General features: G+C 52.8%; 1 protein-coding gene across 3 annotated transcripts in view; it reads right to left on the reverse strand.

Moving 5' to 3' along the window:
• Positions 1–5,215: 5,215 nt before the first annotated feature.
• The window catches only part of SFXN5 (sideroflexin 5), a 104,518-nt gene continuing 82,560 nt past the window's right edge, over positions 5,216–27,173 (reverse strand). For 2 of the 3 annotated variants that reach the window (XM_059470948.1, XM_059470949.1), the window contains 2 exons: positions 26,515–26,632; positions 5,216–6,064 (listed from right to left, as the gene is read on the reverse strand). In XM_059470948.1, the coding sequence (XP_059326931.1) occupies positions 5,792–6,064; positions 26,515–26,632 (391 nt within the window). In that variant the 3' untranslated portion in view covers positions 5,216–5,791. The remainder of the gene's footprint in view (positions 6,065–26,514; positions 26,633–27,173) is intronic. The other variant, XM_059470950.1, reaches the window with a different exon arrangement.

Raw genomic sequence — 27,173 nt, forward strand, 5'->3', positions numbered from 1 at the left:
ACTCCACATCCCAGCCTGGGAGTGTCCTCAGAGCATCCCAGGGGATTGATCTGTACCCAGAGCTCTGCCCAGGGAGGTCTCACACACCCTGGGACCCTCCACACTCCTCCCAAGGCCATCCCAGACTCTGGATCTCCACCCCAGCCCTGCATGAGGAGGGGACATCCCATCCCTAGGCCAGGTGGCATTGCCAGGGATGTCCCAGCATCTCCTGTCCCTGGGTGGCAGGGTCCAGCATTGACCAGGTGACCCCACAGGGACCTCCTGCCATCCTGCCAGGACCTGGCACAGCCCAGGGAGGGGGGCAGGAAAAGGAGGAACAAGGGAAAATGGAAGGAGCTGAGCTGTGCCCAGGCTGGAATTGGGACACCCATTGGGACACGGGTGACACCACCCTGGGCTTGTCCCCTGGCTGTCCCAGGAGCAGCCACCAGACCCATCCTCCAGGAGAGACATTCAAAACTTCTCACTGGCACCTCATGCTGCAACCTGGTTCTCATTATTCCTTAATTAACATCGCCAAGAAATCAATTAAGCGCGCCATTTCTAATTAGATGCTCCGGGAGCCGACGGTCTCGTTATTGTTCCGTGCCGAGGGAAGGGCTCGATGTGAGCGGCGCTCCCCGGTCCCTCCCTCGTTCCCAATTACAGCAAACTGGGAATGCAGCGCTCGGGGTCCTTCCCCCAGCCCAGGGCTCTGCTCTGTGCACCAGGAGATTAATTAGGGATTAAATGAACGTGCAGAGTGGTGTCATTGGCTGGGCTGGGGAGCTGCCTGGCACCGCTCGCTGGCCTGACAACCGGAGCTGACGTGGAGCTGTGTACCAGCTCCGTGTCCCGGCCCCAGAGCTGCTGGAAGGGCTGAGGGGGACATTCCGTCATGGGACATTCCCAGGTGGGGCATTGCCATGTGGGACATTCACATGTGGGACATTCCCACATGGGGCATTCCTGTGTATGGCATTTCCATGTGGGACATTCCCACATGGGGCATTCCCATGTGGCATTTCCATGAGGGGCATTCCCACATGGGGCATTCCCACAAGGGGCATTCCCATGTAGGACGTTCCCATGTGGCATTTCCATGTGGCATTCCCATGAGGGACATTCCCATGTAGGACATTCCTGTGTGGGGCATTTCCATGTGGTATTTCCATGTGGGACATTCCTATATGGCATTCCCATGTGGGACACTCCCATGTGACATTCCCCTATGGGAAAGTCCCACGTGGGGTATTCCCCTGTGGGCCATTCCTGTGTGGAACATTCCCATGTGGAACATTCCCATGTGGGACATTCCCACATGGGGCATTCCCAGATGGCATTCCCACGTGGGGCATTCTCATAGTGACATTCCCATGTGGGACATTCCCATGGGGCATTCCTGTGTGGGACATTCCCATGTGGGGCATTCCCACATGGGACATTCACATGTGGGATATTCCGATGTGGCATTCCCACGTGAGGCATTCCCATGTGGGGCATTTCCATGTGGGACATTCTCATAGTGACAGTCCCATATGGCATTCCCATATGGGGCATTCCCACATGGGACATTCCCACATGTGACAGTCCCACGTGGGACATTCCCACATATTCCTATATGGGATGGTCCCACATGTGACATTCCCATGTGACATTCCCATTGCTCCCACCACGAGGGCAGGGACCAGGAGCTCCGAGCTCTGGGGCTGCTCCAGGAGGGATCCCAGCCTCGCTCTGCCTGGCAGTGCCAGTGCCTTTAGACACCCACGGGGTTCAGCTCTGGGGCTGCTGAGCTTTCCTGCTGCCTTGGATAAAACCCAACCCCAGCCCTCACTGGTTCAGCTGGGGACACTGTGATCTCGGTGTCCCCATGCTGGGATGCCCAAGGACTCTGGGTTCCCAAGGGTTTGGGAGCACAGGGCCACCACAATGTGCTCCTCATGCAGAGCCCTTGTCCTGCTCGTCACCAGGCTGGGGACAGCGAGGGGAGGGCAGCACCCAGGGACCTGCAGTGTCCTGATTGTCCCAGGGACACCTGCAGTGTCCTGATGGTCCCAGGGGGATGCACGTGGGTTTGGGAGGTGTGGGCACAATCCCAGGGTGTCCAGAGCCACCTCCCCACCCCAGACCTGCAAGGACTGTGGATGAGCCCTCCCTGGCAGGGGTTTGGGATGGGATGAGGTTCCAGGGCCCTTCCAACCCAAACCATTCCAGGATTCCCTGCTGCCAGAGGAGGTGGAGAAGGGAATGAGCTCAGGGCCTGGCGCCTCTCTCCAGCTCCACCAGGAGCTTCTGCCCAGTGCTTTGGGCAGGGCCACGACACTTGGAGTGACGTTGGGACAAAATCTGGGAGTAACCACTGCTGCCAGGGCGCCAGGGGCTGGCAGAGGTGACCCTGCCAGGGAAGGGCTGACTCAGGCCCAGGGTGTTCCACTGCTCAGCACAAACCCTGCCGAGCTGACTGAGCCCCTGTTGCTGCCACACAAAGCCAAACAAGTCTGACGGGGTTTGTGCGGGCAGACACCACCCCAGACTCATTTAGGGCCTGTCATTGTCACTTGTGTGATGGAGCAGCTGCCTTTGAGCCGAGGCACGCTCACAGCACAGCTCCTCTGACATCCCCAAGCTGTGCCCAGCCCCTCCCCAGGATCAGCCCCTCTGCATTCCCCGGAGCTGCCTGGCTTTAATAACCCCGGGTCTCTGCTCTGGATGGATCCAGCCCCTGCTGATGGTCACTGGGTGGTCACTTCTCCACCCCCTGGCAGCACGGAATCCTGGAATGGTTTGGGCTGGAAGGGCCCTGTAATCTCATCCCATTCCAAACCCCTGCCAGGGAGGGCTCATCCACAATCAGGACATGGGATGGGAGCCCTGCTAACGATGTGTGATCCCTGCAGGTGATGTGTGTGCAGGGAAAGCACCCACAGCCTCTCCCACCACGGGAAAATTGGGACCTGGCTCTTTCCCCAGGCAGAACCTGACCAATCCCTGGCTTTCCTTGATGGCAGCAGGGCCCAGGCTCCTTCCATCCACTGAAATCCCTTGCAGGTACCCCCAGCTCAGACACCACCCCTGGGCTCTGTGATCACCCAGAAACCCAAATTCTGCTCCCTCCCCTCTGGGATGTCACAGCAGAGCTCAGCCTCCATCCCTTCCTCCTTCCCCCTGCTCCAAACAGAACCCTGGGTACTGCTAGCATCCCTGCTCCCCTTCCTGGGCACTGCCACATCCCTGCTCCGCTTCCCTGGGCACTGTCACATCCCTGCTCCCCTTCCTGGGCACTGCCACATCCTTGCTCCCATTCCCTGGGCACTGTCACATCCCTGCTCCCCTTCCGGGCACTGCCATATCCCTGCTCCCATTCTTGGGCACTGCCACATAGCTGCTCCCCTTCCCTGGGCACTGCCACATCCCTGCTCCCTCCCTGGGCGCTGCCACATCCCTTCCCTGGGCACTGCCATGTCCCTGCTCCCCTTCCCTGGGCACTGCCACATCCCTGAACACAGCCATGTCCCTTTTCCTGATCTCTGGGCACTGCCATGTCCCTTTTCCCAATCCCTGGGCACTGCCATGTCCCTTTTCCCGATCCTTGGGCACTGCCATGTCCCTTTTCCCTTCCCTGTGCTCCCCCTCACTGCTGCAGGAGTTATCTGTCCCAGGGTGCTGCCAGTGGCACAGATGGCCATGGAAATGTCCCCAGCACAGCTGTCACCTCCTTGTGCCCTCCCCCAGGCCCCAGCTGGGGTGGGACCGTCCTCTGGAAGGTACATTCATCTCATGTAGTGCATTGAGGGACTGCCCTGGGCCCAACCCAGCTGTGCTGGCCCTGGTGTGACCCAGAGCAGCCCCAGGGGTGAGGGGGCCCACTCTGGGCTCCCAGCAGTGTTTGGGACCAGGAGCTGTCCCAGAACAGCAGCTCTGAGGGGCCTGGAGCTGCCCCTCCTGTCCTGCCTGCTGAAACCCACAGCATCCACCCCCTGTGTGCAATTCCTGCTGATTTACACCAGGCAGGGCAGGAGCAGGGCCCTGAGCTGCCCCACGGGGTGGATCCTGTTCCTGTGGGTCTGACCCCACACCTGGGGGGCTCAGGCCTCCCAATTCCAGACATTGCAACAAATCCATCAAGTACATTCTGTGTCAGTGGGGATTTGGTTTCCCCTTTCCCTCCCACCCTCCCCAACCCCACAAGAAATTGGCATTTGAAGGGTAAGAGCTTGTGCCACCCCAACACCACCATGGTGCCCCCTCCATGGGGAACCTGCAGGGACAAGGGTCCTGCAGGGACATGGAACCTGCAGGGACAAGGGTCCTGCAGGGACACCCTGCCTCTGGAATGTTCTGCTGGTGGCCATGCTCCAAATAAACCTGAGGGAGTCCCTCAGGGTCGTATTTTGGGGTGAATTTTTGTTGAATTTTGTGAGATACCAGAATTTTGTGAGGTACCAGAAAGTCAAACTGTGGCCCCAAACTCGGTGCAGTGTGGGGGTGACTCAGCTCTCCCCTTTAACCAGCCCAAAGCTTGAAGGGACAGACAGACAGACAGATGTCCCCAGAAGGCAGTGTCCCCTCGGAAGGTGCAGTGGCACAGCCATCAGCTCAGCACAGCTGCCAGGACCTGGCTTTGGGTCCTGGTCTGCACCAGCACAGGGACTTGGGCAGAGCTGGGTGTGTTGGGTGGAGGGGTTGGAGAAATGGGGAAGAGAAGAGGAAGAAGAGGAAGAAGAGGAAGAAGAGGAAGAAGAGAGAAAGAGAAAGAGAAAGAGAAAGAGAAAGAGAAAAGAGAAAGAGAAAGAGAAAGAGAAAGAGAAAGAGAAGAGAAAGAGGAAAGAGAAGAGAAAGAGAAAGAGAAAGAGAAAGAAGAGAGGAGAGGAGAGGAGAGGAGAGGAGAGGAGAGGAGGAGGAGAGGAGAGGAGAGGAGAGGAGAGGAGAGGAGAGGAGAGGAGAGGAGAGGAGAGGAGAGGAAGAGGAGAGGAGAGGAGAGGAGAGGAGAGGAGAGGAGAGGAGAGGAGGAGAGGGAGAGGAGAGGAGAGGAGAGGAGAGGAGAGGAGAGGAGAGGAGAGGAGAATTTCAGTTGGAAGGGGCTGCCATGATCCTTGTCCCCACTGCCTGCCCAGCTGGGGATTGATCCAAACTTAAACCCCATCCTGTCCTTAGACACCAGCTCAGCAAAGCGTGGCTTAGCCAACCACCTGAGATTAGCAGCACCTCTGTCAGAGGGTGCTGGGTGGTACAAAGCCCCCTCAGGGCTGTGCAAGAAGGACAGAGCAGCTCCAGCACCATTTCTGCTCCAACACTCCACCCGTGGGCACCTCAGCTTTCCAGGATCTTGGAACCCAGGCCAAAACCCCTGTGGTATTCCAGGGGGTGGGATCCAGGGCCAGCCAGTCTCGCAGTGAAGGGCAGGATGCCACCAGCAGTGTCTGCAGCAGGAGGAGGAGGAGGAGGGATGGAGGGCACAGCCCAGCCCTTCACTGGGCACACAGACGTGGCAATTCCTCTTCAGCTCACGAGTACTGGGGTGGGATGGGCAGGAAATCAACACTGGCATTCCCAATGCCCTGATCAATCACATCCACACTCCCCTGGGTCTCTGCAGAGCTGGTGCTGTGCAGCAGCAATGGGGACTGAGCTCCCATGGACACAGGATGTGCTGGGTGATGTCTGTGCTGTGCAGGCAGCTCTGAGCTCGCCCCTGGTCTCCCTCCATGCAGTGCCAGCCGTTCTGAGTTTTGTTAGCTAGTTCTAAAGTGGTTCAATGTGATTTTATTTGTTGTAGTTGCTGCTCCTGTTGCTAAGTTAAAAACTTTTAATATGAATCTTTTTGAGTGGTGTGAGGTGAGTCAGTCTCTGCAGGTGTTAATTCACTCCCGGGCTGCCGGGAGCAGCTCCTATCACTGAGCTCTATTATTTCATCTTCTTCTTGCTGTTGTTTGCTTTCTCCAGGGCTGGAGTTTCCCCTCTTCCCTCCCCAGACCTCCTGGGCTGGGATGCTCCTCTTGCTCTCACAAGCTTTGTTGTAGACCACAGTTTTACTGGTGGTGGCCATGGCGATCTCCGGCTCCAGCTGGGACGTCTCGATCTGCGGAGGCAAAGAGGAGCAGGATCAGAGCCCAGGCATGGATCACTTGGAGGAATTGATTCATGGAGAGGGAGGAGATGGGGATAATTTCCATGCCAACCACGCTGCTGCTGCTGTTTGGTGTGTCCCCCCCCGACGAGGATGGGTTTGCAGCACAGGGAACGCTGCACGTTCTGTGCCTGGCAGTGCTCAATGAATTATTGAGTGTCTGAGGCTCCAGCACATCCCACCCAGCCCAGCCTCCCATCCCTTCCTTCCCTGCAGCTCCCGGCCCCAGAGCCCAGAGCTGGACCTGGCCAAAGCCCAGGTGGTGCCTGAGGAAGAGCCTGGCTGGGCTCCACCCTCATGGCCAAACCCTTCCTGCCCCTTTCTCCATCTCCAGAAATCTCCATCCCTTTCCTAATTTTTTTCCCTTCCACCAGCTCCTCCTGAAGCTTTCCCTTGCTCTGAAATCACTTGAATCTCTGCATCCCCGGGGAGGGATCCGTGGCACTCCTGGGCAAGCAAAGACCCTGCTCCCAGCCGGGCCAGGGACACCTGGGAAAACCTGGAATTTTGGGAATCCTGTACACTGAACCCACGCTGGTGCTGACACAATGCGAGGAACCCACGTTAAAAATCGAAATGCTTTTGAAAATGTTTAACTAGTTAGACAAATTAGCAAAAATTTGTGCAAAACAATTTAGGTATTTAAAATATTCAATGTTTTAAAAACTGGAAAAACTGTTCTTAGCTTTCAGCTGCAAAACCCAACAAAATATAACATCAAAGCAATCTTAACATGAGGTGCAACATAACCCTTCAGCAAAGCTGTTAAACAGCTACTGAAGCATCATGGGAAATAGCACTTCATTTATTCAAATGCACATATGTCAGGTTTTTGCACATATGTCATTCCAAGCTATTTACAGTAATAATTAAATCTTAATCACCGTTTAACCTCTGTAAAATGTTTGAAGGGATCTAATCACCCTTCAGACTGCACTAATGAAGGAGAAATATATAACATAAAAAGAAAATGATGCATAGATAGCACACCAGAAAGAACAGTAATTGCAAAATTGTATTTCTTTTAAATATAATCAGCAAATTATGTAAAGTAAAGCCAACGAGTATTTTAAGTGAAGACATCTTGGGTGTCAGAGGTGTGATCAGCTAATTTGTACTGCTATCCATAACAGATGTAGCATATTTTCTTTTAGTGCCATTATTAGCAACTTCACCATTGCTTCAGTGCTGCAGCACAAAGTGAAGCATTGTGCCGGGAGAGCAACCGGGAAAGGTGCAGCGGATCCGGATCCCACGGATCCCTCCCGAGGGAGGATCAGCCCTGCTCTGCTCTGCTGCCTCTGACGCAGCTTTCCTCCCATTGTCTGGGCAGCTTTCTGCCAGGGGACACACGGAGCAGCTCCGAGGGTTTGGGGCTGGGTGGGTTCAGGAAAATATCCAGGGGGAAGCGGAACCCCAGCCTGGGGGGCAAGGGATGGCTGGAGGGGGTGATGCCACACTGGTGCCAAGGTGGGGATGGGGTCACAGGGTGGGTTCTGTCATCTCAGAGGGTTTTCCAACCTCAGTGATTCTGCTTTGAAATTAATTCCACCTGAATTGGGAGGGTCAGCACCGACCGCCCGTGGGAAATGGGGCAGCTCAAACCCAACCTGCTCCACAGAACCAAACTGAGATGCCCCCAATCCCACCCTCTCCAGCAGTTTGGAGAACTGGGAGCCCAAGGAATGGCACAGCTGCCCTGGTGGAGCCAGCTCAGTGCTGGGACAGCCCCGGGGTGCTGGGGACAGGGCCTGTGCCCAGCTGGAAGCTGAGGCTGTGCAGGGAGAGGGAAGGAAGGAAAGAGGGAAGGAGCAGGGCTGTGCTCACGCTCTCGGGGGACACAATTCAAGAAGCAGCCCAGCACAATCCAAGCTGAACAGCAGGAAGAGGATCCTGGTGGGAAGAGCAAAATATCGCAGCCGACTGCTGGGGGAAGGTGTGGGGCGTCTGTGGTGGGAAGTTTTCAGCACAAATTACAGGGAGCCATCAGGAATAGTTTAGGCAGAGCTGAGCTTGTCTTGGTGGAAGGAAGAGATGAGATAATTGTTTGGAGATCCTTCCAGCTTCCAGCCCCTGGGCCAGGGGGGAAATTGCTCCTTTCCCTATGTGGGGAATGGGTTCTTCATCCATGGCAAGGCTGGACAGAAGGGTCTGAGGTGGGTTCAGGGAGGTGGGATAGGTCTGGTGATGGAGCAGAAGGACATGGGAAGTGTCTTAGGATTCATACTTAAGGTGGAAGTGCTCAAAAACCACATGGATGTGGCACCTGGGGACATGGTCAGTGGTGGCCTTGGCAGTGCTGGGGGAGTGGTTGGACTGGATGACTCTGAGGGTTTCTCTATTTTAAGGATTCCATGGTTCTCATGCAGGATGGGCACCAGTCAGGGCCCCCTGTGACACCACCAGTCACAGACACTGCTTTGGAGCTGTGACACAAAGCTCAAGCACCTTCCTGAAGCCTGGGAAGATGTTGGACACGCTGGGGGTGACTGGTTGGACTGGAGCCTCCTCTGCAGGTCTTCTCCTGGCTGACTTCAATCAAGAAGGGATTGAAATCTGCTCCAGAGCCTTGGGAGCTCCAAGGGGTGCATCTGCACCAAGGAAAAATGTACAGGAAATTGGGAAAGCTGCTCAGAAATCCATCAGGAGGAACCTGCTCCTCTCACCTGGAAATCAGGCGGAGAAGAACAGGGAGATGGTGGTGGGTTACAGGTACCAAGACAACATTAAATCCCAACCTTGCTGTGTACCAGCCTTTGACTCCCTTGGTGGTGTTTTTTGTTGGAAAGCGTAATTTCACTCATTTTGGGGTTCTGCTGTTCCAGCTGTCCAGAATCCTGGACCTGCTCAGCCAACTGGCCACGGAATTGTGACAGATGTGGAGACCACAGCTCCTGGTCAAGATTTTGGTGTCTCAGCTGCCAAGATGACCTTGATCATGGTCATGGCCATGCTGGGAACCCTCCTGTGAAAGAGCAGCTGCCTTGAGGGTGCTTTGAGGAGCAGGCTGGGCCTGCACTGATGGCGCCTGTCCCACTGTCCCACACAGGGCACTTTGTCCCTTCAAACCAATGCCCACCATGGCACTGGGGTTGAATCGTGCCCATCCTCCTCTTCCCAGCTCTATCTGTGCCAGGGCAAAGGAGGGATCCCCCTCCTGGCTTTGGGATGTTACCAGGGAAGGGCCTTCAGCAATAAATCCAGCAGAATTCCAGGAGCAGCACTGAGGGACCCAGGGTGGGAAGCACCACTCCCAGACAGTGCTACAAGGGGGTTGTTTGGGGCAAACCCCAGGATTTGGGGCTGATGGTTGCACTGGCAGCTTGGTACCCAACATGGGGAGCTCTCCAATGAGGCTGTGGGAGAAGCAGGAACACCTTCAGCATCCTGGAAGCTTTGCCATAGATCCAGGGAGATCCCCACTAGGACACCACCAGGATGCACCTCTCAGCTCACCCAGAAACATGGCTGGGATGAACCACAGCTCACCCCAGCCCCTGGGAGCAGGTGAAACCCGAGGATGCTCCTTTTCCTTCAGCAGACAGCCAAGAGCACCAGAGGAAAACGGGGAAAAACCCCAAAATCTCAGTGCCCTGACCCTTATTGAGCACCTGTTCATGGAGCAGCAGTGCTCAGGTATCTCAGGCAGGATGGCAGCAATGCCAGAAGCAGGGTGAAACCCATCCCTCCCTCCCAGGGAACCACAACCCATCCCAGCCCCTGGGAGCAGGTGAAACCCAAGGATGCTCCTTTCCCCCTGGCAGACAGCCAAGAGCATGAGACAAAAAAGGGGGGAAACCCCAAAAAATTCAATGCCCTGACCCTTATTGAGCACCTGTTCATGGCGCAGCAGTGCTCAGGTATCTCAGGCAGGATGGCAGCAATGCCAGCACCTGTGTCCCTGTCCTGGTCCCAGCACCTGTGTCCCACCCATCCCTCCCTCCCAGGGAACCACAGCCCATCCCAGCCCCTGGGAGCAGGTGAAGCCTGAGGATGCTCCTTTCCAAGAGCACCAGAGGAAAACGGGGGAAAACCCCAAAATCTCAGTGTCCTGACCCTTATTAATCACCTGTTCATGGACTAGCAGTGCTCAGGGCAGGATGGCAGCAGTGCCAGCACCGGTGTCCCTGCCCTGGTGAAACCCATCCCTCCCAGGGAACCACAGCCCATCCCAGCCCCTGGGAGCAGGTGAATGTTGAGGATGCTCCTTTCCAAGAGTACAAGAGGAAAAAGGGGGGAAACCCAAAAATCTCAGTGTCCTGACCCTTATTAATCACCTGTTCATGGACCAGCAGTGCTCAGGGCAGGATGGCAGCAATGCCAGCACCAGGGTGAAACCCATCCCTCCCTCCCAGGGAACAAAGCTGGGAATCGCCTCCCCGGCTCTCCAGCTCTCTTCCCCCCATCCCTTGCCTTGCAGTGGGAGCCTCTCTCCTCTCATCAGCTCAGACAAGGCTAATTGGGGTGATAAAGAACTGGCTGGGAGTGCTGGCGTGGGCTGGAGGAACAAATGGTGCGGTGGTCACAGCTGGTGCTGCGGAGCCGGCGCGGGAGCGGGCGCGGGGGGCTCGGGGCGCTGCACGGGGGGCTCCCGGGGGGCTCCCTGTGTTTTGCATGGCTGCTGACACGGGTGTAGCATGCAGGCACGGCCGGTGAGGCAGCAGCAGGCAGGAAGCAGATGCTTTTTGTTTGGGGTTGATACTCATTTCTATCCCAGCTCGGGAAAAGGTGTAGAAAGGAATGTGCTCCGGAGAGTGCGGGGAGAGAGATAGGTCTAGGCTGGCTGCCAGGGATCCTGGAACGATATGGAAGGCAGCTAGGGGAGACAGGAGCAGATGGATTTGGCATACAGCTCATCACTCAGCCAAAAAAAAAAAAAAAAAAAAGAAAAAAAAGGAGAGGGGGGGAGAAAAGGGAGAAAGCAGCCAATTTTGGGAGGGGGAGGGTCAGGGGACTGGAGGATGCTGCTCCGGGCTGGGGGAAGGGAGGCCCAGCGTGGCCACTGTGGCTGCTGCTGCTGCTGCCAGCAGGGAGAGGGGCTGGTGGCTCCTCGGGAGCCTGGGAAGGGTCTCCTGGCCCTTCCAGCAGCTCTGGGCCATCTCCTCCCAGGCCTGTGGTCACCAGGGCACAGCCCAGGGCAGGGCTGGGGGCTCAGAGCCCTCGGGAGGCTCAGCCAGGGGTAGGAAGGGCTGTGGTACCACGGGATCATGGAATGCTTGGGGTGGGAAAGGAGCTTGGAGATCACCAAGCCCAACCATCCCCAGCACTGCCAAGGCCACCATTGACAGTGTCCCCAAGTGCCACATCCACAGGGCTGGATATGCCTCTAGGGTTGGGCACTCCAAACCTCCCTGGGCACTTCAAGTGCCTGACCCCCCTTTCCATGGGGAAATTCCTGCTGTGCCCACCCTGAGGCTCCCCTGAGGCCATTCCCTCTCTTCTTGTCCCTGCTCCCCTCCTGGCAGGAGCTGTGCAGAGCCACAAGGGCCCCCTGAGCCTCCTTTGCTCCAGGCTGAGCCCCTTCCCAGCTCCCTCAGGGATTCTCCAGCCCCTTCCCAGCTCCCTCAGGGATTCTCCAGCCCCTTCCCAGCTCCCTCAGGGATTCTCCAGCCCCTTCCCAGCTCCCTCAGGGATTGTGCAGCCCCTTCCCAGCTCCCTCAGGGATTCTACAGCCCCTGTCCAGCTCCCTCAGGGATTCTCCAGCCCCTTCCCAGTTCCCTCAGGGATTGTGCAGCCCCTTCCCAGCTCCCTCAGGGATTGTGCAGTCCCTTCCCAGCTCTGTTCCCTGCCCTGGTCATGCTCCAGCCCCTTTCTTGTCACCCATTTGCACTCCCAGTCAAATGGGACCTTCCCAGTAATCCAGGAGTGCTGATAAATGATGGGAAATGTCTCCCCAACTCCTTCTCCCAGCCCCTCTGGATGGATATATCCTGTCCCGTGGATTTGTGGAGTCCAGCAGCATTTCAGGTCACTGGCCGGTTCCCCTTGGATTATGGGGCTTGGAGCACCTGGCCTAGAGGAAAGTGTCCATGGAAGGTGTCCTTGACCATAGAAAGTGTCCCTGATCATGGAAAGTGTCCCTGGCCATGAAAGGTGTCCATGGAAAGTGTCCCTGTCCTCGGAAAGTGTCCCTGACTATGGAAGGTGTCCCTGTCCATGGAAGGTGTCCCTGACCATGGAAGTTGTCCATGGAAAGTGTTCCTGAGCATGGAAGGTGTCCCTGCCCATGGAAGGTGTCCATGGAAAGTGTCACTGTCCATGGAAGGTGTCCTTGCCCATGGAAGGTGTCCATGGAAAGTGTCACTGTCCATGGAAGGTGTCCCTGGCCACGTAAGGTGTCCATGTCCATGGAAAGTGTCCATGGAAAGTGTCCCTGATCATGGAAGGTGTCCCTGCCCATGGAAGGTGTCCATGAAAGGTGTCCTTGCTCATGAAAGGTGTCCCTGCCCATGGAAAGTGTCCATGTCCATGGAAGGTATCAATGGAAGGTGTTCCAGATCATGGAAGGTATTCATGGAAGGTGTCTCTGGCCATGGAAGGTGTCCATGGAAGGTGTCCCTGGCCATGGCAGGGGGTGGAATGAGATGGGTTTTAGGCCCCATCCCACCCAAACCACTCAGGTGCTCCCATGGATGGATCCCTCAGGAATGAGACAAGGACAGCAGTGCTGGCTAAGGAATCCTCCTGGAATTGCCACAGACCTGCAGCCAACTGAGGGGGACCTCAACGTGAGAGAATTCGGGAAATACTCCAGAAACCTTTTGATTATATCACAGGAAACATTTTTCAGAGCATCTCCAGCCTCTGGTTCCAGAGCCCAGCAGCTCTGGAGCCCCAGGGCCTCTCTGTGTCCTGCTCCAAAGAGCACCAGCCATCCCCAGGGTTGGCATTTTCCTAAATCCACAATTTCAGCTCTTCATTTGTCCATTTGCTGCCCTGAGGAGATATCCTGACAGAGATTTTCCTCCCATGCAAGTGTCCAAAGATTATCAGCTCAGCTTTGTTAAAACCAAAGACAAAACTCGTGGTTCTCCTCAGCAAGGCAGATTGTTGCCTGAAATGTTGGTGTTAAAGCTCTTTTCTGACAACTTCCCGGTTTCTCTATCCAGTTGAAATCCTGGTGTGCCCCAAAACTGGACACACTGGTTGAGAGATGTTCTCATGACTGAAGTACAAATGAATGATTAATGAATTATTGATATTCAGTTTTCTGCCCAAATCACTGAGTTGGGGAAAAACAGTTTTGAGAGAAACCTGAATTTTGTGACATTTTCCTTCAAATTAATAATAAAAATTGAATTTAAGAGGTGACCAGTACAGTTCTTTTCATTTTAGGTTTCTCTCAAGTCTTTCTGACCCCTGTCTTTGAAAGAAATGTTCAGTTTTCATAATAAAAAAACATATTCAGTCAAAATGCTTTTCACAAAGCCATGGAAAGTCTTCTGACAGGTCAAGAACCACGGAATCATGGAATGGTTTGGCTTGGAAGGGACCTTAAAAATCCTATCATTTCCACCCTGTCCTACAGCAGCTGAAGGTGGTTGCTGGTGGCCAAAGCCTTCACGGCAGAGAAAAATCTGGAATGGATAAATCTCAGGAGGCAAATATCCCAAATTTACTCCTTTTCATTGTTCCAAAGAAGGGAGAAAAGCTGGAAATGCTCTGCCTGTGACAGGACCCATGGTCAGCACTTTTCCACCAGAGCTGAATCAGGGCTGCTGCCTCACCCTGGGTTGGGGGAATTAAAAAGCACCAGAACTTGAAATGAAAGTTATCTTTAAACAATAAAAATGGAGAAAAGTTGGAATATTTGGCTGTCTGGAATATTTGGTTGTTTTGGCTTTTGAGAGTTATTAAGTCCAGGAGATTACTTTTGTACTGGAATATTTGGCTGTTGTGGGTTTTGAAGGTTTTTCCATTTCAGGAGACTTTTTGTTTGCCAGGGATGTTCCTGCCCTCAGCTGAAATGGGAATAACCAATTGCCCTGTAGCAAAGCAGATTTCAGGATTTTTGGGGCAGCTGTGGGACTGCAACTTCCCCTCCTTCGCTGGGTTGGGCAGTGCTGGTTTCATCGCTGGATTTGATTATTTTAAAGGTTTTTCCTGCCTAAATGATCATGTGGCTCTGTGGTTTGGTGGTGCTGGATTAATGGTTGGATTTGACGACCTTCAAAGTCTTTTGCAACCTAATTTCATGATTCTACAATCAAGGGTGGGAGTTTTAAAAGTTTTTTAAACTTTTGGGGAATTACCACAGCACAGCTTCTCTGAGGAAAAATACTCAGCAAAGACCTCAACATTTAATGAGGTGGGAAGAAGGGAAATGTGGATTTGGGTAAAGGAAAAGGGAGGGAAATTTGGGAATGTGGATTTGTGGAGACCTGGATATTAAATCAGGTGGGAAGAAGGGAAATGTGGATTTGGGGGAAAGAGAAGGAAGGGAAATTTGGAAATGTGGATTTGGGGAGACCTGGACATTAAATCAGGTGGGAAGAAGGGAAATGTGGATTTGGGGAAAGGAAAAGGAAGGGAAATTTGGGAATACGGATTTGTGGCTGGAGCAGGGAGCTGCCCTGGCCCAGGGTGTCTCTGCAATGAGTGATGATAACAGCCATGATAACAGAGCACAGGTGGGATCTCAGCCCACACCTGGGGGAGGTGACCCCGCTCCCTGCATGTCCCAGCCTGTCCTGGAGCAGCAGCTCCTGAGCTCCAGCCCCGTGGTCATCCCCAGCCCAGCCCCCAGGAGCTCTGCTGCTCCCACTGCCCCACCTCAGGGACCCTGCTGGAGCCTCAGGGTGACATCAGGGACACCTGGCAGGCACGAGAAGCTTCTTCTTGGTCTTGCTGTTTGAAATCTGATGGTTTCTGAGCCTTTATTTGTGACTTTTGGGGGGTTTGGTTAATGCTGAGCTCTCAGAGCCTCAGCACTCCCAGCTTTATAAAAACTGGAAACTCAACCCCCAGCATGGCACCAGCTCCAGGTCACTGCAGAGTTGGGAGTTTGGGGCTTCTGGGAAAGCAGAGGGGTGCCCACAGCACCAGAAACCTCAGCTGTTCAAACAAAACCACCAAAACCCCCCAGAAAAAAGCTTTGAGACCCTAAGATTTCAAATAGCAAGGTAAAACTATTTACTGTGTCTGATTTCCAGAGAGAGGAGACACCCAAGGCCTCTGTGGGAGCTGAACCTTCTCCCCTCTGCTCTGGAGGTTTGCTCAGAGTGGGAGGGGGTGGGATGGGGTAAACCTGAGATTTCCACAATAAATTCATTTCCACAGCAGCTCCAGAAAGGTTTTAGACTGGCACCTAAACCACACAGGAGCAACTGTGTGGTGACCTCAGGGCTTGTGGCTTTCCTCAGGACAGGGCTGAAGGAACTTCTCCCTGGATCCCTGGGAGAACATCACATTCCAGGATGCAGTTTTTTGGGTTTTTTTGGAACATCCAAACCAGTGGATTGGTGGAAAAGTCACCAGCCCACTCCAAATATGGCCTTGAGAGCTCCCAAAATTGCACAGTTTGGTTATGATTCCTGATCCTTGATGGAATGGAAAGCACCTACACAGACACTCAGAGTTTCTCCTTTCTTGGAAGGAAAAAAAAATCCTACTTTTGAATGTGGACATTACTAAAAAGTTTCCATTTGGATGAAAATGAGCTCTTAGGTCCATTCCAGCAGGAATTCCTCAAGCAGCTCAAGGAAGAAGGAATTTGTTGCTCTTTGCTGATGACATCGACCCCAGAATTCTCCTGCTGTTCAGGAGGAAGAGCATGATGGAAGAGCAGGATTTAGGATTTAGGATTTCCTTTGGTTCTTTAGAGAAGCTGAGTAAATTCCTCAGGATCCCAACCTCCAGCACATTTCCTTCTCTCACAGACCACCAGCCTCACTAGGAACAGGAAATTCAAAAAGCAATTACAGATAATTACATATGTGAGATGTGATTAATAAGGCATCCTCAGCCCTAAGCAGGCAAGTCTGGACAGCTGATCCCCTTCCTTTGCATCCTGCACCTTTTGGGGATCTCAGAGCTGCTCCAGATGAGCCAAAACAACTCCAAATACACCAAAAAGGACAAATCCAACCCTGTGTGATGAGAGGGGCAAGGCAGGAGATGGGCAGGGAAAATCTGGGGGTGCACAGATAAAGAGGCCTCTGACCAAGAATGATGATATTAAAGGTTTTTTCTGATTTAATGATTCCTGTGTGGTGCCAGGAGTCAGACTCTTCATTTTTCATTCTTCATGGATCAGTCCTGATTCCAGCTCAGGGTATTGCATGATTGCTGGGAATCATTGAATACCCTGAGCTGGAATGACGAAGGATCCACGGCCAGGGGGGTCAGGCTGGGCTGGCAGAGGAGGGGCAGGGATTTGGTTTTCAGGCCCAGAATAAAGCAGCAAAGCCCAGGAGCAGGGGAGGGCTCAGGAATGGCCATGGCAGGGCAGGAATCCTGGGGAGGAGCCCCTCTGTTTACAGTAGGTGCTGCTGAAAGGTGTCCTGAAGAAAGACAGCAATTAACAGGCCAGCGAAAAAAATGGCTTCTTTCCACAAAGAGCCTTTTAAGTCTGTTTTTCGGGCCACTTTAAGGGTTAATGTTTAGCTGTTTATCCGGACTTGTCGGATGTCAGCTCTTTCTTTTGACTCCTAATGGCTTATAGCCATCAGGAGGTGAAGCCTCCTCAAAAGAGCTGGTGTCAGGAATGTTTTTTTATGCCCACCAGCACCCACACACCTGCACAGCCTGTGCTTGCAGGGGGATAGTTTACATACTTGAACCTGTCTCCCAGGGCCAGGGGTATAAACATGAAACCAGATCCTGTCTGACAGCCCTGGGCGCTGCAGAGGGTCCCTGCTCCCACAGGCACCCCTGGCCACAAAGCACAGCTCGGGTCAGGCCCTGCTGCCCAGCTCTGCTGCCCCACCTGGCCGTTTTAGTGCTCTGGAGAATGCTCAGCACCTTTGAGTGGTGAAACAAAGGAGAACTGCCAGGAGCAGCCATCAAAAAGCAGCTGGGTCACAAATCAAAGGCTCCGGGACAGGCAGGGGAGGGAGAACAAAAGCACAGCCCCCACGGCCATCAGGGCTCTGCTCACTGCTGACCTTCCCTGGCCCCGAGGTGTCACCCAGACCAATAATCACCCAAACAGGCGGAGCAGGTGGAAACTGAACCACCCTGAAGTGGCCCAGGGGCTCCTAAGCAGTGGTGGTGGAGTCCCTGAAGGCCAGAGCCTTCTCCTTCTCCTTCTCCTTCTCCTTCTCCTTCTCCTTCTCCTTCTCCTTCTCCTTCTCCTTCTCCTTCTCCTTCTCCTTCTCCTTCTCCTTCTCCTTCTCCTTCTCCTTCTCCTTCTCCTTTTCTCCTTCTCCTTTTCTCCTTCTCCTCCTTCTCCTTTTCCTCCTTCTCCTTTTCCTTCTTCTCCTCCTTCTCCTCCTCCTTCCTCTTCTCCTTCTCCTTCCTCTTCTCCTCTCCTTCTCCTCCTCCTTCCCCTTCTCCTTTTCTCCTTCTCCTTCTCCTCCTTCCTTCTCCTTTTCTCCTTCTCCTTCTCCTTCTCCTCCTTCCTTCTCCTTTTCTCCTTCTCCTTCTCCTCCTTCCCCTTCTCCTTTTCTCCTTCTCCTTCCCCTTGGAAATGCCCCTGAAACCCTGGCAGTGCCCTAATCCAGGCTGAACAGGGCTTGGAGCAGCCTGGGACAGTGGGAGGTGTCCATGCCCATGGCTGGGGGGGGGAACAAGATGAGTTTTAAGGTGGGTCCAACCCAAACCATTCCATAATTCCAGGATTTTAGAGAAGCATTTGCTCCCATAAGTGACCAAGGTCTCCCAGCTTCAGAGCAGGGAAATGCTTGGATTTCGAGATTTTGAGAAAGAAGTGGGGGAGGAAAGCCCCATGGAAATGGGAGATGTCATGGTCCAGAAACGTTCTTTGCTTGGCCAAACTGGCTCTGTCCCTCCTGGTCCAGAAGAGTTTCAGTTGGGACTGAAAAATCAACAAATCCAAAGGGCACTGCAGGGAAGAGCTGCCAAATGAGTTTGGGAAATGAGGATGGCCCTGGGACAAGGCAAGTGCTGCCAAATGAGTTTGGGAAATGAGGATGGCCCTGGGACAAGGCAAGTGCTGCCTCTGTAGCATCACCACCATGGATCTGCAGCTGGAATCCCACCAGGTGGAGCAGGCAGAAGGGAATTACCAGGACACAGCATCTGCTCCATCCCAGAAGGAGAACCTGAGGGAGCATCATCTCATGGTGGGAATGAGGAGTTGCCATGCAGAAAGGAGAACCTGGGGGTTCTCTTCACTGGAATGTCCCAGCAATGGAATGTTTGGGCTGTGGGGTCTCTGCAGAAGCACCAGGCTCTGACCCAAAGTCCTCCCTGGAGCAGGAAGGGAAATGTGGATTTGGGAAAAGAAAAGGAAGGGAAATTTGGGAATGTGGATTTGTGGCCTGGAGGCTGCAGGATCAGCAGCTCAGGACAAAGCACCCCTGCAGCCACTTTGGCTTTGGTATGTCTCCTAGCCATGGCTGTCACTGCCGTCTCTGACACAATGAAAAGCCAGTTCTTCATTCTCAATCACTGAAGTTCTTTGCTTATTCTGAATTCTGTGTTTTCCTTGCTCTTGTCAAAAAATCTTCCTGCATATTGAGCAAAGAGTAATAAAAAACCCCCAACTTTTAATAGTGTTCTGAAGACTCTGCCTATGGACGAGTAGAAAACGTACTGCGGTGTTTCTTCTGTGAAGGCAGATGAGGAGCTGCTTTACTTAGAAAGCAAAAAGGGAAACTCCTTGCTCCTTGCACTTTACCTTGACTTTTGCTGTATTTGACACTGTAAAGTACAATAGTACAAATAGTACTGTAAAGTAAAAGGGCAGGAGAGGACTAAGCCTGGCATCCCTTCCCATGCTCTTAGGGAATCCCTTCACCAAGGAATGCTCTGGACTTCCTCAGGGAGGTCTGGGGCACCTCAACCTGCCTCTGTCCTTGCCCTGAATGCACCTGAGCTCCCCAAAAAGTTCTGCTGTCACACTGACCTGGGGTTTATCCCATGGAGGGTGGCCTGACCTTGCAAGCTCTAAAGCAAACCCAGCTCCAGGTCTCCTTCTGAGGGTGGAGATGATGCCCAAGACTCCAGGTGGGAGCAGGAGCTGGGGCAGACCCCTGCAGCCAGGAGCCAGGTGTGGCTCCATCAGAACTGGGGGTGACAGATGTGCCCCTCACCTGAGGAGATCTTTGCCCTCCAATGCTCACCTGAGGCCTGTCCTGCAGCAGGGACACCTGACTCCCCTCAGTGGGGGATTCTGGTGCTCTGGTGTCAAAACTCAGCTGAGATAAATCCCATCAGCCTTGAGAGACCTCAGGAAAAACCATCACACCACAACTGCTGAGCACTGATGGATGGACAGATGACTCTTCAACTAATTACAATTGAAAAGTGGAGTGTTTATTACAGCACTGGGCACAAGCTGAACAATTTCTAAAGGCATGTGCACCCTTTGAGAGTCTAAACTTTGTCTCCTAATTTGTTGCATATGCATTAAGTTTTGCAATAGGTTTATGCATATTTATTTCTTATTAGTCTTCATGCAGAGAGCTCTCTGGTTGTCTGTCCATCTCCTGCTCCTTTGGTTTTGGTTTAGTTCTTGTTTCAAGGTTTAAGGAACCTTTCTTATCTTCTTCTAGCTTGGAAGTTCACATTTCTTTCACCTTGTCTGAGGCAGTTTTGTGAGCTACAGGCTTTTGTGAGCACAAGCTTTTCACAAATACAGCAAATTAACGAAACAATTCAAAGCAGCACACTTTACTTAAATCTGAAATAGATTTCTAACTTAATTCCTAACCCATATCTCAGCACCTGCAGTGGGCCAGGCAGGGAATCCACAGGAACCAGAACACCAGAATGGCACAGTCTGTGTCCATCCACCAGGGCAAACTCTTCCCATCCAAAGGGAGCTTTCATCTCTTGGCAGCTTCCCTGGCAGCAGGATCCTCCAGGATCATCTGGAAAACCCAAACTGCCCCAGGGAGGATGGGGACAATCCACCAGCCATGGCCAGTGCTCCAGGCTGTGCTCAGATCCTGGAAGTCCAGACAGAGTTTAGGACTTCCTTGGGCCATTATTTCCTATCAAAGATGGGCTGGGAGCTTCCACTGGAGTTCTGTGCAACCCCTGGGGCCTGCTGTCCCCAGATGTCACATCCTCTCCTGCCACTTCACCCTGCCAGAGACAGCACCATGCTCTGGGAGGGTCACTCATTCTCCAGCCTCTGACAGGAGTCCATCCTCACTGAGGAACTCCAGAAACCTCATTAGGCACCACCACCCTTCATCTGAAGGCTGGGAAGGGGCTCAACACATTCCCAAATACCTCAGATCTTCCCTCAAGTCCTACTTGACCCATGCCAGTGTTCAGCCACTCGCTGTCCTGTAAATCCTGGAGGTTCTTCTCAAATCAATCATTTCATGGGCATTCAAGAAGCCCCCTGGGATCACCTCTTCATTTGAGGTTCACATGGAGAACAAAGATGCTCTTGGCTTTGTCAGCAAGGGAAAGGCAAGGAGATAAACCAGAAGATAAGGCAAGGAGATAAACCAGTAGATTAGGCAGAAGATAAGGCAGGGAGATAAAGCAGAAGATAAACCAGAAAATAAGACAGAAGATAAACCAGAAGGCAGGAGGTAAACCAGAAGATAAGGCAGGAGATAAACCAGAAGATAAACCAGAAAATAAGGCAGAAGATAAACCAGAAGATAAGGGAGAAGATAAACCAGGAGATAAACCAGAAGATAAATCAGAGGACAAGACAGAACATAAACCAGAAGATAAGGCAGAAGATAAACCAGAAGATAAGCTGGGTCAGCACTCAGGAGAGGAACCTCAGATGAACCTCATGGTGCTCCCGGAGCAGGAGGAAACCATCTCTGAGGCACAGCTTGAATCCTCTGCAGTCTTTGGGAGATGCTTCCCACTGAGCTCCCAGCCTCCTGCCAGCCCTCCAGGACCTCGTGGCACTTCTTTGCTGAGAGGAGCTCCTTCCAAGCCCAGCCTCCATCCCAAGGGCTCCCAGACTCCCAGGAAACCGTTCCCCAGCCCCAGAAGCAAAGCAGAACTTCTCACTTCTCAAACATTTTTCCCCCATGGCAGCTGGCAAATCCCTTCCCTGGCTTCTCATCCAAGTTGGACAAAATTACTGCAGAGAATCCCTCCTGCTCCCCTCCCCCCCCGTGCAAAGCAATCCCAAGGGAGGGATGGTTCCATGGGGACCCCCTGCTGGATTGCATCTGATTTCCCTCCTAAGTATGGAATGGGGAAGCGTCTCGAGGGCTATGGCTGTGACCTCCATACAGCTCTTTTGTCAAGTGCCATTTCATTAAAAAATCAGCCTTTTAACTGTGGACACATTTCAACCTCACCAAATCTGCTAATTATTGACAGTTGGTGAAGAGGAGATTTCACTTGTTCCTCCTGTTAAACTGCATCTAATTAGTAATTACTGGTTCACTGTCATCTTTACTGCAATAATCCCACTGCACATTGGCTCATTAACCTTTTGCTTTTCTAAAGCAGCCTGCCAACAAGATGAAGGCTAAAACAGATTGGAAAACAATAGCTCAGCCTTGGATTTTAGGCTGTTTATTCCCCTTGTCCTGGAGATCCAAAAGGAAGATTATTTTAAAGGAAAGGCTTGTTCTGGAAGACATCTCGGTTCACATTGAGCATCATCCCAAAAATACCCTTTAAACTTCTCCCAGGTGAGGGGCTCAGGTGGTTGAAGGCTTCTCTGCCATTTTCCAGCTCCATTTCTCCCTTTCTCACCTGGCCCTGTCCACCACTGTCCCCAGCATCCCTGCGGGCAGGGGGTGACAGGAGCTCCTGGTGGACCTGCTGAGGAACGCTCTGGAGGAGCAGGGCCCACAGGGCAAGGAAGCAACCCGGTGGTTCTTTCTGCTGCTGCTACACTGAATTTCATTTGCACAAGTCCCATTTTCGGTTTGGAGCTGTCACAGCTGTTTCCATTGGCAGTGCATAGCTGAGTAGGAGTTGTCAGTGGGGATGCTGCGGGATTGGGAGAGGGAAGAGATTCCCCGGGGGGCATGGGAGGCAGTTGGAGGTTGTGGGCTAAATGCATTAACTACATGTTTCTCCCAAACTTAACAGCAGTGAATTACTCCATGCATATTGATGGCTTTAGGTACCACAGTTAACACTATCCTGGGATGACAGGAACGTTTCTCAGCAGCTCCAGCGTGAGTATTCCCATGGATCCATGGTTTCGTGGCTGGTACGAGGGGTTTATTTTTGTAATGTTCTCTTTAGAGCCATAATAGCCAGAAACAAGCTGTGATTCTGGAGCACCGCTGCAGAAATCCAAGTGGAATTTCATCCCTACCAAACCCAGGGCTTGGCTAGGCTGGGTATGCACCCAAAAAAGGCTCAGGGTGCATTAACCTTGCCAGCACGTGGAGGCTGCTCACCTCCAGAGCTCCCTTTCCCTGTTTTCAGCCACAGCTGAGCCTGATTTCCCTGGAATTGTTGTAACACAGGAATAACTCTGGAGCAGCTACAGCTGATGGGACAAGGTGGGTACATTTACCCAGAAATTTCATTAAACTATTGCAAGGCTTCAGTTCTGCTGGAAAACCAATTGTGAGCTTGAGCCCCGTTAGGAGAGAGGATCAAAGGTGGCCACACAAACTCCTGGCCCAAAACAAGCCCTCCATGGCACATTAGCCTCTGTGTTTGCTCCCTGACCTCCAAAAGGTTCTGAGTGTGTGAGCAAGGGCAGAACTTGGCTCACTCACAGCTCCTGCTGCTCACACCACAGCCCTGGTTTTGGAACAGAGTACATCTCTTACACCTTGTTGCTGATCTGGTACAACAGCCTGGTCCTGTCCTGCTGTGCCCATGACCATGGGGAAAGCAAAGACATTCCCACAGAGATCAGTGCTTACACACTTCTAAATTCCTCATCTGACAGGACAGAATCATGGAATCATTCAGGCTGGAAAAGACTCCAAGCTGATCGAGCCCAACCACTGAAGTTCAGGGTCTGATTAGTGCCCAAAAATTCACAGGTTTTGAGAAACACTCCCTGCAAAGTTTCTTGGATTTCCCATCCAGAAATGGATCCAGAGGGGTTGGTGCAGGTAAACCACTCACTTTGCTCCCTTGAGCATCCCCACAGAAACCTCCAGAGATTCTGGAGAACGGGGGAAATGTCCTTTGTAAACACTCACACGTTTATAGAAAATGCAAACATAATGGGAAAATAGGCTAGAGAGCTGGGAATGTTCCCCTGGAGAAGGGAAAATTCCAGGGAATCCTCAGAGACCCTGAAGGGGCTCCAGGAGAGCTGGAGAGGGACTGGGGACAAGGCCTGCAGGGACAGGAGCCAGGGAATGGCTCCCACTGGGAAAGGGGAGATTGGGCTGGGATCTTGGCAAGGAATTGCTGGCTGGGAGGGTGGGCAGGGGCTGGGCTGGAATTGCCAGATTTGCTGGGGCTGCCCCTGGATCCCTGGCAGTGCCCAAGGCCAGGCTGGACATTGGGGCTGGAGCAGCCTGGGACAGTGGGAGGTGTCCCTGCCATGGCAGGGGTGGCACTGGATGGGATTTAGGGTCTCTCCTGATCCAGACCATCCCAGGATTCTGTGACTGATCAGCCCTGGCTGCCCCTGGAGCCCCTGAGCCTGTGGTGTCAGCAGATGTGGGACCCAGCTGTGCAGGCCTCCCATCCCCTGCAGCAGAGCTGGGTGGCAGCAGGCAGAGCCCAGGCAGGCTCTGGAGGGCTCCTTTTCCCTGGCAGGGAGTGTGGGCAGCACACATCATCCTGTCTGATCCCTCAGCAGGGCTGATTCATGTTTGCTCTGCTCAGAACATCTCAGCTGCCTGCACAAGGTCACTCCCCACAAGGCTGTCACTGCTGCCTGCAATCCCAGTGTCCCCAGAGCCAAACCACTCCTGAAATTTCCCCCTGGGTTAGAATTCATTCAGCTCCTAAAATCAATGAGATTTTCCCTGCTGGAATAGCAGGTACTGCACAGGAGAAGTTATGTGAAGTATGTGTTATTTTTAGGAAAAATTTTTTCACTGAAAGAATAACAAAGCACTGGGATGCTCTTCCCAGGGAGGTGGTGCAATCACCATCTCTGGATGGGTTTAAAAAAGACTGGACATGGCACTTGGTGCCATAATTGAGGTGTTAGGGCATAGGTTGGACTTGATGATCTTAGAGGTCTCTTCCAACCTCATTATTCTGTGATTCTGTCACCCAGAAAGGCACAATTCCAGTGGGAGGTGTCCCTGGTCAGGAAGCAAGAGAATCCTTAAGGTCCTTCCCAGCCCAAACCATTTTAGAATTCCAGGATTTTGGAGGAACGGTGACAATGTCTCCTTTGGGATAAATGAAGTTGGTGGTACCTGCTGTGGCCTTGCTCAAGGATTATCCGGAAAGGTTTTTCCTAGAAATAGGGAGGAAATTGGAAATTTCCAGGAAAATTGCACCAGGAAGGCTTAAACTGGATATGAGGAAGGAATTCTTCCTGGAAAGGGTGGTCAGGCACCCCCAGGGCAGGTCCCCATCCCTGCAGGGATTTCACAGCCACGTGGCACTTGGGGACAGGGGCAGTGGTGGCCCTGGCAGTGCTGGGGGAACAGTTGGACTCACTGATCTCAGAGGGCTTTTCCAGCCTTAAAACTGCTCAGATTCCCTGGGAAAGGAGCAGAAGGGATGCTGTGTGCCCCAGCCTCCTTCCCACGGGCAGCCTGGACCTGCTCCAGCTGCACCTTGAGCAGGTGTGAGACCTGGCAGTGCTGCTCAGCCTTGCCAAGCCCAGCTTGGGAGCAGAACTGGGGATCAGCACAGAGCTGAGGGCCTGGAGCTGAGGCTGAGCTCCTGCCAAAAGCACTGCCAGGCTCTGGGGGTGCACAGAGCCCACGAGAGGCAGGGAAATCACATTGCTCCTGCAACTGGGGCTTGTGCAGCTTCTGACTGCAATGCTGTGTCTGCTCCTGATGGAAGGGCTCCAAAAACGATGTTGACTAATTAGAAAAAGTTTAAGGAAGAGCCATATGAATCATTAAAGCTTCAGCAAACACGTCTTTTAGCAAGAGGCTCCAAGACTGAGATAAATTCAGGTTCTTAGAGAGAAGGGACAGTTTTCTCTCAGCCTGGAGACAGCAAGAAGGACAACAGAGAATTCCCAACCTGTTTGTCAGTCAGCACACAAGTGTACAGCAAGATTCCCTGGCTGGAAGTCGTGGATAAACCCATCCAGACTGAAAAAAAAATGAATTCACGTGCAGACACTGATACAAACTCCTGATCCAGTGACAGGAAAAGAACCTTGTGAGAGAGCCCTTGTTTTTCTCCCTTTGGAATAGATACCTTCTCTGGAAATGCACAGATTTACAACCAGGAAAAGCTCCAATCACCAAATTAAAGACTTAAAATAAACCCACCCGAGCAATTTGTTCAGCTAAATTGGTCTAATTGGGTGATTGCATTGGTCATTCCCTGTTTCCTTGGCTGGTTTTCATTTGTTCACCCCCAGGCTGGGCCTTCCCAGGAGATGAAAAAGCAAAAAGCCCTCAGAGAAGCTCTGGGGAAGAACTTCCCCCTCAAAAGGGGTGGTCCAGGCTCTTGGCTTCATGGACAGAGCTTGGGTTCAATATTTTAACTCCAAGGAAAGCCCAGTGTGAGGGAGAGGGGCCTTCCCCTGCCTGGTGAAGCTGTGCTGTTCAGAAGAGGAATATTCACAGAATTTTACACAGAATTCTACACAGAACTCACAGAATCACCAGGTTGCAAGAGACCTTCAAGATCATCAAGTCCCACCCAGCCCCAACACCTCAGCCAGACCCTGGCACCCAGTGCCACATCCAGGCTTTGTTAAACACCCCCAGGGATGGTGACTCCACCAACCTCCCTGGGCAGAACATTCCAGAACTTTATCACCATTTCTGTAAAAACCTTTTCCTGCTATCCTACCTGTGTTTCCCTTGGCACAGCTCGAGGCTGTGTGCTCTGGTTGTGTCGGTTCCTGCAGACAGAGCCCAGCCCCAGCTGAGCACAGGCACCTTTCAGGGGCTGTGCAGAGTGATGGGGGCACCCCTGAGTCTCCTTTCCTCCAGCTGAGCACCCCCAGCTCCCTCAGGGGCTCCTCACAGGGTTTGTGCTCCCAGCCCCTCTCCAGCCCCCTCTGGATGGGCTCAAACATCTCAAAGTCCTTCCCAGACTGAGGGGCCAGAGCTGGGCACAGCACTCGAGGTGTGCCCTCACCAGTGCCCAGTGCAGGGACACAAACCAAATCCTCCAGGAATGGAGGGCCCACAGGAGTGGGGCATCCCCAGGAAGGCAAAGGGGCCGTGGTTTGTCCCCCCCTGAGAGCCCCAGACCCCACTGACCTCAGACATCTGCGGGAAGAGGCTGATGGCCAGGGGCAGGGCCAGCCCAAAGGCAGCCAGGCACACGAGGCTCTGCACTGGGAGCAGCATCCGGGGCCGGCACCGCAGCAGCCACGTCCTGCAAGGGAAAGGCTCAGTAAGAGCATTCCAGGGACAGGGGACAGCCAGAGCCAGGTTCTGCAAGGGAAAGGCTCAGTTAGAGCACTGCAGGGACAGGGGACAGCCAGAGCCTGAGGCAGAGATGTGGGACTGCAGGCTGCTCTTCAAAATGGGTTTATTGTGTAGAAGTTACAGCAGCCTTGGGTCATGGGTGACAGAGCCATGCCTAAAGCTGCCAGCTCCAGCTCTAGGCAAGCCTGAACACCCTTTAGTTTTGATTACACTGCATTTTATACTTTCCTTTGCTGAGCATCTTCACACATAACAACCAATCAATACCTTTATTATTACCTACAGACTATCATAATTTCTATCATTATCATGTTATGGTCAACACTTTCCAATCATATGAGTTAGTATGGTACAATCACCATGTTATGGTCAATACTATCCAATCACATGGGTTAGTATGGTACAGTTTAAGCTTTGAGTTGTTTTTCAGTTTCATGCTGTGGAAAAATTTTAGATCTTTTTCCTACTTGCCACATCAATGTTTGTTT

This window comes from Ammospiza nelsoni, chromosome 4 (assembly GCF_027579445.1).
Source record: "Ammospiza nelsoni isolate bAmmNel1 chromosome 4, bAmmNel1.pri, whole genome shotgun sequence".
NCBI lineage: Eukaryota > Metazoa > Chordata > Aves > Passeriformes > Passerellidae > Ammospiza > Ammospiza nelsoni.